Source organism: Anomaloglossus baeobatrachus, chromosome 11, assembly GCF_048569485.1.
Source record: "Anomaloglossus baeobatrachus isolate aAnoBae1 chromosome 11, aAnoBae1.hap1, whole genome shotgun sequence".
In the NCBI taxonomy this organism is placed as follows: Eukaryota; Metazoa; Chordata; class Amphibia; order Anura; family Aromobatidae; genus Anomaloglossus; species Anomaloglossus baeobatrachus.
In genome coordinates, this window is record NC_134363.1 from 39,527,882 (window position 1) to 39,542,713 (window position 14,832).

At 41.0% G+C, this 14,832-nt stretch overlaps 1 protein-coding gene across 4 annotated transcripts in view; it reads right to left on the reverse strand.

Annotated features, from left to right (window-relative positions):
- The window catches only part of SYT3 (synaptotagmin 3), a 260,592-nt gene that overhangs the window by 157,028 nt on the left and 88,732 nt on the right, over positions 1 to 14,832 (reverse strand). For all 4 annotated transcript variants that reach the window (XM_075328966.1, XM_075328965.1, XM_075328967.1 and 1 more), the window contains exon 3: positions 11,067 to 11,233. In XM_075328966.1, the coding sequence (XP_075185081.1) occupies positions 11,067 to 11,211 (145 nt within the window). In that variant the 5' untranslated portion in view covers positions 11,212 to 11,233. The remainder of the gene's footprint in view (positions 1 to 11,066; positions 11,234 to 14,832) is intronic.

The window sequence follows — 14,832 nt, forward strand, 5'->3', positions numbered from 1 at the left end:
CTGCCCTTCTGGCCTTATTGACGGCTCCTCAGTGGCCCTCCTCTCTGTTGCTGAATCTCTGCCCATCTGGCCTTATTGACAGCTCCTCAGTGGCCCTGCTCTCTGTTACTGAATCTCTGCCCATCTGGCCTTATTGACAGCTCCTCAGTGGCCCTCCTCCCTGTTGCTGAATCTCTGCCCATCTGGCCTTATTGACGGCTCCTCAGTGGCCCTACTCTCTGTTGCTGAATCTCTGCCCTTCTGGCCTTATTGACGGCTCCTCAGTGGCCCTCCTCTCTGTTGCTGAATCTCTGCCCATCTGGCCTTATTGTCGGCTTCTCAGTGGCCCTCCTCCCTGTTGCTGAATCTCTGCCCATCTGGCCTTATTGACGGCTCCTCAGTGGCCCTCCTCCCTGTTGCTGAATCTCTGCCCATCTGGCCTTATTGACGGCTCCTCAGTGGCCCTCCTCTCTGTTGCTGAATCTCTGTCCATCTGGCCTTATTGACAGCTCCTCAGTGGCTCTCCTCCCTGTTGCTGAATCTCTGCCCTTCTGGCCTTATTGACGGCTCCTCAGTGGCCCTCCTCTCTGTTGCTGAATCTCTGCCCATCTGGCCTTATTGACAGCTCCTCAATGGCCCTGCTCTCTGTTGCTGAATCTCTGCCCTTCTGGCCTTATTGACGGCTCCTCAGTGGCCCTCCTCTCTGTTGCTGAATCTCTGCCCATCTGGCCTTATTGACGGCTCCTCAGTGGCCCTCCTCTCTGTTGCTGAATCTCTGCCCATCTGACCTTATTGACGGCTCCTCAGTGGCTCTCCTCCCTGCTGCTGAATATCTGCTCATCTAGACCCTATTTACAGCTCCTCAGTGGCCCTCCTCTCTGTTGCTGAATCTCTGCCCATCTACCTTTATTGACGACTCCTCAGTGGCCCCCCTTTCTGTTGCTGTTTAATCTCTGCCCACTTATCATGATTGACAGCTGAATGTCCCTCCTTCCTGCAGCTGCTAAATTTCTGCCCAATTACAACTGTTTTGTGTTTCGTCCCTCCTCCCTGCTGCTGCTCACCTCTTTGTACAAGCTGCAGCTGTCAGTAAAGCTTTTTGGCTGGAGACTGAATACATTTGAACTCATGAGCGCGCTTATTCTTTACATGGACTCATTAAATGCTCACTTTGATATCAAGTTTTATACAACCAATCTTATTTGGATTTTCAGAGTAAGCACACCAGTCTCATCAGGTGTAAATATCTGAAAACGTATGCATATTTTGTAAATTCTGCTGCTGTTCTTTTCTTTACAGAAGCCCATTTGATTAAAAGTGTCCTTACTTACACGGATGGTACGCTGCTGTAGACCACAAGCAGGGGTCTGAAAGGTTTCTCTTGTAGTAAGTGTTCAATTTCCCTGAAGAAGTTTGGTGGTGCCAAATCAACAAAATACTGTAGACACTAATATTTGTAGCTGGCTCATTCCAAGATGCTGAGTTTTGGCACCTAGAAATGAAACTGTTTGTGTTTTTATCCTTCTTAAATTCTTCCAGTTCCTCGGGGGCGGAGGTATGCAAATATTCCCACCAACCAATAGCCAAAGGGATAGAACCAACCAGACCAGGGCTCACTCTCTCTTTAAGTCCCATAGACGTTGCATAAATTGCCAAGATTGTTCTTGACAAATGCTGAATATTGACATATGTAAGCATAAGGATATCAAATTCCAAGAAGCAACTAGCAGAATTCTGAGTGCAGCTCTGAATGGGAGAAGAGCACTTACAGCCTAAAGCTGTTAAAACCACATTATCTTCCATGATTGACAAACTGATTACTCTGTTGTGGATCTAGCAGAGCTTAGTGGTTGAGCTGTGTATATTCTGATATCTGTGTACATTGTACAGTGCTGGGGGTGGACTAGGAGGCACGAGACACCTAGTAATGTATTGATAAGCTCCTGCTGATAAAACACCAATGTTATTGAAGCACATAGCCCAGTAAGTGACACATTGATGGAATTAGGGTCTTAGCCCCTACGTCATGTTACTCTCAGATTACAGAAGAAACATTAATATGCTTATCAGTGATGGGGTGGACTAGGAGGCAGAAGACATCTACTCCTGTAGTGATAATCTCCTGCTTTTAAAATACCTATTATATTGAAACAGCCAAACAGTTTGTAAGTGAGACATTGCTGGAATTAGGGTCTCAGCTACCAACATCATGCTGCTCTCAGATTACATAGCATACATACATCTGCTAATCAGTGCTGGGGTAGACGACACCTAGTCCTGTAGTGATAATCTCCTACTGATAACATACTGATTATATTGAAAGAGCAAAACAGTTTGTAAGTGATACGTTGCTGGAATCAGGGTCTTAGACCCTACATCATGCTACTCTAAGATTAGATAGCAAACAGAAATCTGCTAATCATTGCTGGGGTGGACTAGGAAGCACGAGACACCTAGTCCTGTAGGGATAATTTCTTGCTGGAGAGGTTTTGCCAATGGAGTCCAAGTACTCCTCTAAGTAATGGTGATACCAAATCAACAAAATATTGTAGACACTAGAAATGTATAGCTGGCTCATTCAAAGATGCTGAGTTTTGAAACTGTTGGTGTCTGTTTCCCTTTTAAATAATTCCAGTTCCTTGGAGGCGGAGTTAGGCAAAGGTTCCCACCAACCAATAACCAAAGGTATAGAACAAACCACAACTGTGTTCAATGTCTTTTTAAGTCCCATAGAAGCTGCATAAAATTGCCAGGATTCCAGGATTGTTCTTGACAAAACTGTTGGTCTTTGCTTCCTTTTTAAATATTTCTAGTTCCTCAGGGGCGCAGTTATGCAAAGATTCCCACCAACCAATAGCCAAAGGGATAGAACCAACCAGACCTGTGTTCAATCTCTTTTTAAGTCCCATAGAAGCTACATAAATTGCCAGAATTGTTCTTGTCAAAAGTGTTGGTGTTTGTTTCCTTTTTAAATATTTCTAGTTCCTCAGGGGCGGAAATATGCAAAGGAAGAGAACTAATAGCCAAAGGGATAGAACCAACCAGACTTGTGTTCAATCACATAGAAGCTGCATAAATTGCCAGAATTGGTATGAACAAAATAGTTGGTGTTTGTTTCTTTTTTAAATGTTCTAGTCCCTCGGGGGCGGAGTTATGCAAATATTCCCATCAACCAATAGCCAAAGCTGCATAAATTGCCAAATGAACAAAATATTGTAGACACTAAAAATTTGTAGCTGGCTCATTTCAAAATGCTGGGTTTTGGCACCTAAAAATGAAACAGTCAGTGTTTGTTTCCTTTTTAAATTTTTCACGTTCCTTGGGGGCAGAGTTATGCAAAGATTTCAACCAATAGCCAAAGGGATAAAACCAATCATATTGCGATTCAATCTCTCTTTATGTCCCATTGAAGCTGCATAAATTGCCAAATCAACAAAATATTGTAGACACTAAGAGTTTGTAGCTGGCTCATTCCAAGATGCTGGGTTTTGGCATCTAGAAATGACACTGTCGGTGTTTATTTCCTTTTTAAATTCTTCCAGTTCCTCGGGGGCGGAGTTATGCCAAGACTCCAACCAATAGCCAAAGGGATATAACCAACCAGACTGTGATTCAATCTCTCTTTAAGTCCTATAGAAGTTGCATACATTGCCAGGATTGTTCTTGACAAAACTGTTGGTGTTTGTTTCCTTTTTAAATTTTCTAGTTCCTCTGAGGCGAAGTTATGCAAAGGTTCCTACTAACTAGTAGCCAAAGGGGTAGAACCAACTAGACCAGTGTACAATCGCGCTTTAAGTCCCATAGAAGATGCATAAATTGCCAGGATTGTTCTTGACAAAACTTTTGTTGTTTGTTTCCTTTTTAAATTTTCTAGTTCCTTGGGGGCGGAGTTATGCAAAGATTCCAACCAATAGCGAAAGGGATATAACCAACCAATTTATCTTTACGTTCCATTGAAGCTACATAAATTGCCAGCATTGTTCTTGACAAATTCTTAATATTGGCATCTGTCAGAACTAGGCTATCAAATTCCAAGAATCAATGGTTATTCAATGGTACCTTTCATGCCAGAACGTTTCACTGATGGGGGTCCAAGTACTCCTCTGAGTAATGGTGGTGCAAAATCAAAGAAACTTTGTAGACATTCTAAAAATTTGTACCTGGCTCATTCCAAAGTGCCGAGCTTTTGCACTTAGAAATTAAATTGTTGTTGCTTATTTCCCTTTTAAATAGTTCCTCGGGGGCGGAGTTATGCAAAGATTCTCACCAACCAATAGCCAAAGGGATAGAGCCAACTAGACCTGTGTCCAATTTCTTATTAACTCCCATAGAAGTTCCATAAATTGCCAGAATTGTTCTTGACAAAACTGTTGATGTTTGTTTCTTTTTTAAATTTTCTAGTTCCACCAGGGCGTAGTTATGCAAAGATTCCCACCAACCAATAGGCAAAGGGATAAAAACAACCAGAATATAATTCAGTCTCTCTTTAAGTCCCATGGAAGCTACATAAATTGCCAAATCAACAAAATATTTTGAACATTAAAAATTTGTAGCTGGCTCATTCCAAAATGCTGGGTTTAGGCACCTAGAAATTAAACTGTCAGTGTTTATTCCCTTTTTAAAGTCTTCCAGTTCCTCGGGGGCGAAGTTATGAAAAATTCAAACCAATAGCCAAAGGGATAAAACCAACCAGATTGTGATTCAATCTCCATAGAAGTTGCATAAATTGCCAGGATTGTTCTTGACAAAACTGTTGTTTTTTGTTTCCTTTTTAAATTTTCTAGTTCCTCAGGGGAGTTATGCAAAGATTCCAACCAACCAATAGCCAAGGGGATAGAACCAACCAGACCTGTGTTCAATCTCTCTTTATGTCCCATAGAAGGTGCATAAATTGCCAGGATTGTTCTTGACAAAGATGCTGGGTTTAGGCACCTAGAAATGAAACTGTCAGTGTTTATTCCCTTTTTAAAGTCTTCCAGTTCCTCGTGGGCGGAGTTATGAAAAATTCAAACCAATAGCCAAAGGGATAAAACCAGCAGGATTGTGGTTCAATCTCTCTTTAAGTCCCATATAAGTTGCATAAATTGCCAGGATTGTTCTTGAAAAAACTTTTGTTGTTTGTTTCCGTTTTAAATTTTTTAGTTCCTCAGGGGTGGAGTTATGCAAAGATTCCAACCAATAGCGAAAGGGATATAACCAACCAATTTCTCTTTAAGTTCCATTGAAACTACATAAATTGCCAGCATTGTTATTAACAAATTCTCAATATTGACATCTGTCAGCACAAGGCTGTCACATTCCAAGAAGCAATGGTTATGCAATGGTACCTTTTATGTCAGAACAGTTCCCTGATGGGGTGACTAATGGTGGTGCCAAATCAAAGAAACTTTGTAGACACTCTAAAAATTTGTACCTGGCTCTTTCCAAAGTGCCGAGCTTTTGCACCTAGAAATTAAATTGTTGTTGATAATTTCTCTTTAAAATGGTTCCTCGGGGGCGGAGTTATTCAAATATTCACATCAACCAATAGCCAAAGGAATAGAACCAACCAGACCAGTGTTCATTCGCTCTTTAAGTCCCACAGAAGTTGCATAACTTGCCAGGATACAAATGCTCAATATTGACATCTGTCACAACAAGGCTGTCAAGTGCCAAGAAGCAACGAGCAGAATTTTGAGCGCAGCTCTGAATGGGAGAAGAGCACTTACAGCCTAAAGCTTTTAAAACCACATTATCTTCCCTGATTGACAAACAGATTCCCATCTACTTTATATTCACGACTTAACAAAAGAATAAAAAATGATTTGCATAATAATTCATAATTATAGAAAATGTTCCATTTTGACTTCATCCTTGACAGTTTTATCTTTCCTTCAGCGCTTAACCTCCTTAAATGCCAAGGCCATCAGCCTTCCCGGCATCTCCGCTCCCCGGTCCAGCGCACAAGAAATGACGATTGTCGAAATTAACCTGATTATTACTATTAATAAGACGGCGTAGAAATCATAGGTTGGGGAATCGGCGCCGCTATTAGACACGGTGTAGGTCAACATGTCATCTATTGACATATTACTCCACGTGTGGTCGGTAGACTCGCCGCCGGGACGCGCTGGAAAGATCAAGAAATCAGGAGGTAATTTACTCGCATTCACACTAAAATGGGTCTCGGCAGGAAAATAACAGCTTTTTTCTCTAAATTGCCCCAAAATGTCACAATTTACAATAATTGCCGGAGAAAATAACAAAATTGAGAGGATTCTGTGGGCTCGAGAATTCCGTTGACAAAAACCTCGGCATGTTTTTTTTTTTTTTTTGTACAGACCATAATAGTTTTTGTATATATAAAAAAGGCTAAAAAAAAAGGCAAAAATATAAAGTTGTGCTTTTTTTAGAACTTCAGGAAACTCCGGTGTTTTTTCTTTATTTTTTCTTTTATTTTTATTTATTTTATTTATTTATATTTATTTATTTTTTTTATTTATTTTTAATTTTTATTTTATTTATTTTTTATTTTATTTTATTTATTTAAGTTGTGCCTTTTTTCGAACTTCGGGAAACTCCAGTGTTTTTTCTTTTATTTTTTCTTTTATTTTTATTTCTTTTATTTATTTTTATTTATTTTATTTTATTTATTTTTTATTTTATTTATTTTTTTATTTTATTTGTTTAAGTTGTGCCTTTTTTTAGAACTTTGGGAAACTCTAATGTTTTTTCTTTTATTTTTTATTTTATTTTTATTTATTTATTTTATTTTTTTATTATTTTATTTATTTTTTATTTTATTTTATTTTATTTACTTTTATTTTAGGGGGTGCTTTTTTTGAAAAAGGACATTGGATGCACCTCCCTTAAAGACGACCGACCACCTGGATTTTCATATAAAACTAAAGCCAGTGCTATACTGGCGCTATCATGCGGATTCTATACATACCTTAAGTTGTGAGATGGGATGTATAGATTCTGAAATACAGGCAAGTAAAGTTTGTGAAATAAACTGTTATTTGATTGACAGCAGCTACAGAATATCTAATAGGTGGGTTAGGTTTTAATAGTTATTCCCACACCTATCTGCTGCCTGTCTTTTCTCCTCCTACCTTCCCCTGTAATAACAGAGACCGGGGGGGAGGAAGGACCGGGGGAGGAAGGATCGGGGGAGGAAGGACAGGGGGGAGGAATGACAGGGGGAGGAAGGACAGGGGGAGGAAGGACAGGGGGGAGGAAGGACAGACACCAGACAGGGGTGGAATTAACTAGCAAAACTCATCCCACCTATTAGACATTCCGTTGCACCTGTCAATCAAATAACAGTGCATTTCACAAACTTTACTTGCCTATATTTCAGAAAGTATACATCCGATCTCACAACTAAAGGTATGTATAGAATCAGCATGATGGCCCCAGTATAGCACTGGCTTTAGTTTATATAGGACAATCCTGGTGGTTGGTCCTCTTTAAAAATTGAATCCTAAATATGGAGTTTTTGGAAAAAAAATATACACACAAAAATAGATCCAGCAAGAGGGAGAAGTATCAGTCTTTTTTCTCTATTTTATTCTTTTTAAATCCAGTCCTGATTTTTTTTCTCCAAAAAATGCACCAAAAACAGTGGCATGATGTAGGGACAGGGACCCTGATTCTGGTGATATATCACTTATTGTACTGGGTGCTAAAGTTATTAAAAATATTCACAGTTTCTTTGCTCTGGATTTAGCAGAGCTCAGTGGTTGAGCTTTGTCTAACCCACCCATATCACAGATGGGGTAGACTAGGAGGCACGAGGCACCTAGTTCTGTAGTGATAAGCTCCTGCTGATGACACACTGATTTTATTAAAGCAGACAGCCCAGTAAGGGACACATCACTAGAATCAGGGTCTTAGCCCCTACATCAAGCTGCTCTCAGATTTCATAGCAGACAAAAATCTGCTAATCAGTGGTGGGGTGGACTAGGAGGCATGAGACACCTAGTCCTGTAGTGATAATCTCCTTCTTATAAAATATTGATTATATTGAAACATCAAAACACTTTGTAAGTGATACGTTGCTGGAATAAGGGTTTCAGCACCTACATCATCTCAAATTACACAGCTTACAGAAATCAGCTAATCAGTGCTGGGGATGGACTAGGAGGTACAAGACACCTAGTACTGTAGTGATAACCTCCTGCTGCTATTGAAAGAGCAAAACACAGTTTGTAAATGATACATCTCTGAAATAAAGGTCTCAGCACCTCATCATGCTACTCTCAGATTACATAGCAAACAGAAATCTGCTAAGCAGTGCTGGGGGTGGTCTAGGAGGCACGATCCACCCAGTCCTGTAGTGATAATCTCCTGCTGATAAAACACTGATTAAATTGAAACAGCAAAACAGTTTGTGATACATCGCTGGAATTAGGGTCTCAGCTCCTACATCATTGTGCTCTCAGATTACATAGCAAACAGATATCTGTTAATCAGTGCTAGGGTGGACTAGGAGGCACGAGGCAACTAGTCCTGAAGTGGTAATCTCCTGCTGATAAAACACTGATTATATTGAAACAGCAAAACACAGTTTGTAAGTGATACATTACTGGAATTAGGGTCTCAGCTCCTACATCATGGTGCTCTCAGATTACATAGCAAACAGCAATCTGCCAATCAGTGCTGGAGGTGGACTAGGAGGCACAAGACACATAGTCCTGTAGTGATAATCTCGTACTGATAAAACACTGATTATATTGAAACAGCAGAACACAGTTTGTAAGTGACACATCGCTGAAGTAAGAGTCTTAACCCCTACTCCATGCTACTCTCAGATTACAAAATTTGCTAATTAGTGCGGGTGGTGGGATAGGAAGCATGAAACACCAGACACGAGACACCTAGTCCTGTTTTGATAATTTCCTGCTGATAAAATGTTGATTATATTAAAACAGCAAAACACAGCTTAGAAGTGATATATTGATGGAATCAGGGTCTCAACCCCTACATGATGCCGCTCTCCGATTACATAGAAAACAGAAATCTGCTAATCAGTGCTGGGGGTGAACTAGGAGGCACGAGCCACTGAGGCCTGTAGTGATAATCTCCTGCTGATAAAACACTGATTATACTGAAAAAGCAAAACACAGTTTGCAAGTTCTACATTGCTGGAATAAGGATCTCAGCCCCTACAACATACTACTCTCTGATTATATAGCAAATAAAAATCTGCTAATCAGTGCTGGGGGTGAACTAGGAGGCACTTTATAATCAAACAGCAAAACAGTTTCTAAGTGAGACACCGTTGGAATTAGGGTCTCAGCCCCTACATCAGATTACATAGCATACAGACAATGCTAATCAGTGTTGGGGTGGACTACACCTAGTTCTGTAGTGATAATCTCGTGCTGATAAAACACTAAATATATTGAAACAGCAAAACACAGTTTGTAAGTGATACATCACTGGAATAAGGATCTCAGCCCCTACATAATACTAGTCTCCGATTACATAGCAAACAGAAATCTGCTAATCAGTGCTGGGGTGGACTAGGAGGCACGAGCCACCCAATCATGTAATGATAATCTCCTGCTGATAAAACGCTGATTATATTGAAACAGCAATACTGTTTGTAAGTGATACATAACCGGAATCAGGGTCCCAGCCCCAATTCAGATCACAATATTTAGTGCAGAAAGGGTCAGATTCCATCTAATCATATACTATTATGTTGTGTTTGGAAATATACAATAATTAAAAAGCCCATTGTTCTCTTCTGCCAATGGATCATCAGTGCAGACAATGGTGAGTTCTAACGCTTCCATGTAAATCACCATGCGCATGCGCAGGTACATGAAATTCCTCTGCCCGTATCTGCGCATGCACCTTCTTGACTTGTATGGGAGCGGCGATCCTCAACTTTAGACCATGTCTGAATTTAAGAAATAGCCCTTTCTACTCTGAATATACATGAAACTCTCCTGACTGTATCTGCGCATGCGCTGTATGGACACACATGTGAAAATGGTCATGTGGCTACATCTTGTGACTAATCTCTCAGGCTTGGAAGCCCGTTGCAGGGGAATTCATGATTGCTTATGTTAATAGACAAAATTTTAAAAATTTGGCCAGCAGGTTTTTGCTATGTAATCTGAGAGCAGCATGCTATAGGGGCAGAAAGCCTGATTCCAGTGATGTGCTACTTACTAGGCTGTGTGTTGTAGTTTCATAACAATCAGTGTTTTATCAGCAGAAGATTATTACTACAGGACTAGGCGTCTCTTACCTCTTAGTCCTCCTGCTCTGTGTAACCACACCCCCTCCACTGATTGGTAGCTTTATATCAATACACAAGAATCTGCCAATCAGTTATGTGGGCGGGGTTATACACAGCCCAGAAGTAAGAGCTCTGCTACATCTACATAAGACAAAACAGAGATTCTATCAAAACTACACTAAGCAGCCCAATAAGTGATACAACGCTGGAATCAGGGTCTCTGTCCCTACATTATGCTGCAAAAACCTAATGACCGATTCCTTTTAAGGAGCTCTTCCATAACACTATATATTACAGCTAATGCTGAGATATGATTGGTTGACTGAAAAATAGTTTTAGAAAACTTACTCGCAGTCATACAGAGAAGTCTTAAAGGACAAGGACATTTTGCTTTACCTAAACGCATATATTTGGTCTAAAAATAATTTTTGCAATTGGGTTTTATAAAAAAACGTTCCACCGTTTGGCTTTTACGTGCTTTGTTTCTCTGCACATTGCAATCTGCTGCATGAGTTAACTGAGGATTCATCAGTGAGCTCTTCTGTCTTTTTCTGAGTTCCTCTGTACTGATTTCTGACCACATCAAAGTTCAGCTCAACGTGGTCATTAATCAGCTTATAAGAAGACAGAAAAGTCGCAAACCCGTTAGAACGAGCTCACTGATAGAGTCACAGTTAACTCATTCTGCAGCAATATGGGAGTCAAGTTTTGGGAAAATTTTAATGAAACAATTTAGCCCAAAATACACACAAAAAACTATATAAAGGTGTCCATATCATATAATTAGGAGGTTAAAACGCCATGAGTCATCCCTGGGTTAGAATATAGAGAAGTATTGCATAAAACGTACCTGAGTCCGTATAGCGCGTCACCCCAAGGTTCCGTTGGATGTCATAAAATTCCAGACATTTTTCATCTTGTTCATTCTTGTAGCACAGTTCTTTCATCAACCTCACTGTGATGGTGCAAACATCCTCTTCATAGTCCCCGGACATCTCGTAATACCATCTCTCAACACTAGGGGGCAGAAAAACCAATGTAACACATCAATTTAAAAAAATAAAAAAAATAAAAAATAAAAAAAATATATATATAATTAAAAAGTGTGAAACAACTGAAAATATGTCTTATATTCTAGGTTCTTCACAGTGCCCACCTTTTGCTTTGATTACTGCTTTGCACACTCTTGGCATTCTCTTGATGAGCTTCAAGAGGTAGTCACCGGAAATGGTCTTCACTTCACAGGTGTGCCCTGTCAGGGTTAATAAGTGGGATTTCTTGTCTTATAAATGGGGTTGGGACCATCAGTTGTGTTGTGCAGAAGTCTGGTGGATACACAGCTGATAGTCCTACTGAATACACTGTTAGAATTTGTATTATGGCAAGAAAAAAGCAGCTAAGTAAAGAAAAACGAGTGGCCATCATTACTTTAAGAAATGAAGGTCAGTCAGTAGGGAAAATTGGGAAAACTTTGAAAGTGTCCCCAAGTGCAGTGGCAAAAACCATCAAACACTACAAAGAAACTGGCTCACATGAGGACCGCTCCAGGAAAGGAAGACCAAGAGTCACCTCTGCTGCGGAGGATAAGTTTATCCAAGTCACCAGCCTCAGAAATCGCAGGTTAACAGCAGCTCAGATTAGAGACCAGGTCAATGCCACACAGGGTTCTAGCAGCAGACACATCTCTAGAACAACTGTTAAGAGGAGACTTTGTGCAGCAGGCCTTCATGGTAAAATAGCTGCTAGGAAACCACTGCTAAGGACAGGCAACAAGCAGAAGAGACTTGTTTGGGCTAAAGAACACAAGGAATGGACATTAGACCAGTGGAAATCTGTGCTTTGCTCTGATGAGGCCAAATTTGAGATCTTTGGATTTAACCACCGTGTCTTTGTAGAAAAGGTGAACGGATGGACTCTACATGGCTGGTTTCCCCCGTGAAGCATGGAGGAGGAGGTGTGATGGTGTGGGGGTGCTTTGCTGGTGACACTAGTGGGGATTTATTCAAAATTGAAGGCATACAGAACCAGCATGGCTACCACAGCATCTTGCAGCGGCGTGCTATTCCATCCGGTTTGTGCTTAGTTGGACCATCATTTATTTTTCAACAGGACAATGACCCCAAACACACCTCCAGACTGTGTAAGGGCTATTTGACTAAGAAGGAGAGTGATGGGGGGCTACGCCAGATGACCTGCCCTCCACAGTCACCAGACCTGAACCCAATCGAGATGGTTTGGGGTGAGCTGGACCGCAGAGTGAAGGCAAAAGGGCCAACAAGTGCTAAGCATCTCTGGGAACTCCTTCAAGACTGTTGGAAAACCATTTCTGGTGACTATTTCTTGAAGCTCATCAAGAGAATGCCAAGAGTGTGCAAAGCAGTAATCAAAGCAAAAGAAGGCTACTGTGAAGAACCTAGAATATAAGACATATTTTAAGTTGTTTCACACTTTTTTAAGTATTTCATTCCACATGTTTTCAAATTCATAGTTTTGATGCCTTCAACGAAAATCTACGATTTTCAGAGTCATAAAAATAAAGAAAACTCTTTGAATGAGAAGGTGTGTCCAAACCTTTGGTCTGTACTATATATATATATATATATATATATATATATAATTTTTTTATTATTATTTTTATTTTTCTCTATATTTTTCAATAAAAAATGTGAAAACTAACATGAAAAAAATGTATCAACTAACAAAATTTTAATTTTTTGTGCTTTCATTTTTTTTCTTTTTATTCAGTTGATGTAGTCATAGGAGGGATTTTTTTACAGGACAAGTTACAGTTTTTCAATAAAGACATTAATTGTTCTACAGATTGTATAAAAAATGTGGGGAAATGGTGATTAAAACTAATTTCCAACAGTGTTATTTTGTGTTTTGTTCTGATGTCGTATGCCAATATAGAACTTTGTTCATTAAGATTATTCTTACAGTTGGGTTCCATTAAATATTTTGCACCATTTTTAAGTTTATTCTGTTCTATTGCTGACTGTAAAATCAGTTAACTTAGAATGTGTCAGTGAGCTCATTCTGTCTGAGTTTTGTAACTTTTTTGCCTGTCTTTTTTTAGCTCCTCCTTTATTAGTCCACATCAAAGAAGAACATGCAGGAAAACAATGACCCTATAGAAGCCAAACAGTGCAAAATATTTAGTGAAACTGAACCACAAACATGATTTTTAGCCCCAAATACAAGCATTTCAAATATGGAGTGGAGGGGGCAGGGTGCAGATTCATGCCAAGTCTAAGGAGTGGAGAGAGCAGTGTGCAGATTCATAGAAAGGCTATGGAGTGGGGGGGGCAGTGTGCAGATTCATAGAAAGGCTATGGAGTGGGGGGGGCAGTGTGCAGATTCATAGAAAGGCTATGGAGTGGGGGGGGCAGTGTGCAGATTCATAGAAAGGCTATGGAGTGGAGGGGGCAGTGTGCAGATTCATAGAAAGGCTATGGAGTGGGGGGGGCAGTGTGCAGATTCATAGAAAGTCTAAGGAGTGGGGGGGCAGTGTGCAGATTCATAGAAAGTCTAAGGAGTGGGGGGGCAGTGTGCAGATTCATAGAAAGTCTAAGGAGTGGGGGGGCAGTGTGCAGATTCATAAAAAGTCTATGGAGTGGAGGGGGCAGTGTGCAGATTCATAGAAAGGCTATGGAGTTGGGGGGCAGTGTGCAGATTCATAGAAAATCTATGGAGTGGGGAGGGGCAGTGTGCAGATTCATAAAAAGTCTACGGAGTGGAGGGGGCAGTGTGCAGATTCATAGAAAGGCTATGGAGTGGGGGGGGCAGTGTGCAGATTCATAGAAAGGCTATGGAGTGGAGGGGGCAGTGTGCAGATTCATAGAAAGGCTATGGAGTGGGGGGGCAGTGTGCAGATTCATAGAAAGGCTATGGAGTGGGGGGGGCAGTGTGCAGATTCATTGAAAGGCTATGGAGTGGGGAGGGGCAGTGTGCAGATTCATAGAAAGGCTATGGAGTGGAGGGGGCAGTGTGCAGATTCATAGAAAGGCTATGGAGTGGAGGGGGCAGTGTGCAGATTCATAGAAAGGCTATGGAGTGGGGGGGGCAGTGTGCAGATTCATAGGAAGGCTATGGAGTGGGGGGGCAGTGTGCATATTCATAGAAAGGCTATGGAGTGGAAGGGGCAGTGTGCAGATTCATAGAAAAGCGATGGAGTGGAGAGGGCAGTGTGCAGATTCATAGAAAGGCTATGAAGTGGGGGGGCAGTGTGCAGATTCATAGAAAGGCTATGGAGTGGAGGGGGCAGTGTGCAGATTTATAGAAAGGCTATGGAGTGGGGGGGCAGTGTGCAGATTCATAGAAAGTCTATGGAGTGGAGGGGGCAGTGTGCAGATTCATAGAAAGGCTATGGAGTGGAGGGGGCAGTGTGCAGATTCATAGAAAGGCTATGGAGTGGAGGGGGCAGTGTGCAGATTCATAGAAAGGCTATGGAGTGGGGGGGCAGTGTGCAGATTCATAGAAAGGCTATGGAGTGGGGGGGCAGTGTGCAGATTCATAGAAAGGCTATGGAGTGGAGGGGGCAGTGTGCAGATTCATAGAAAGGCTATGGAGTGGAGGGGGCAGTGTGCAGATTCATAGAAAGACTATGGAATGGGGGG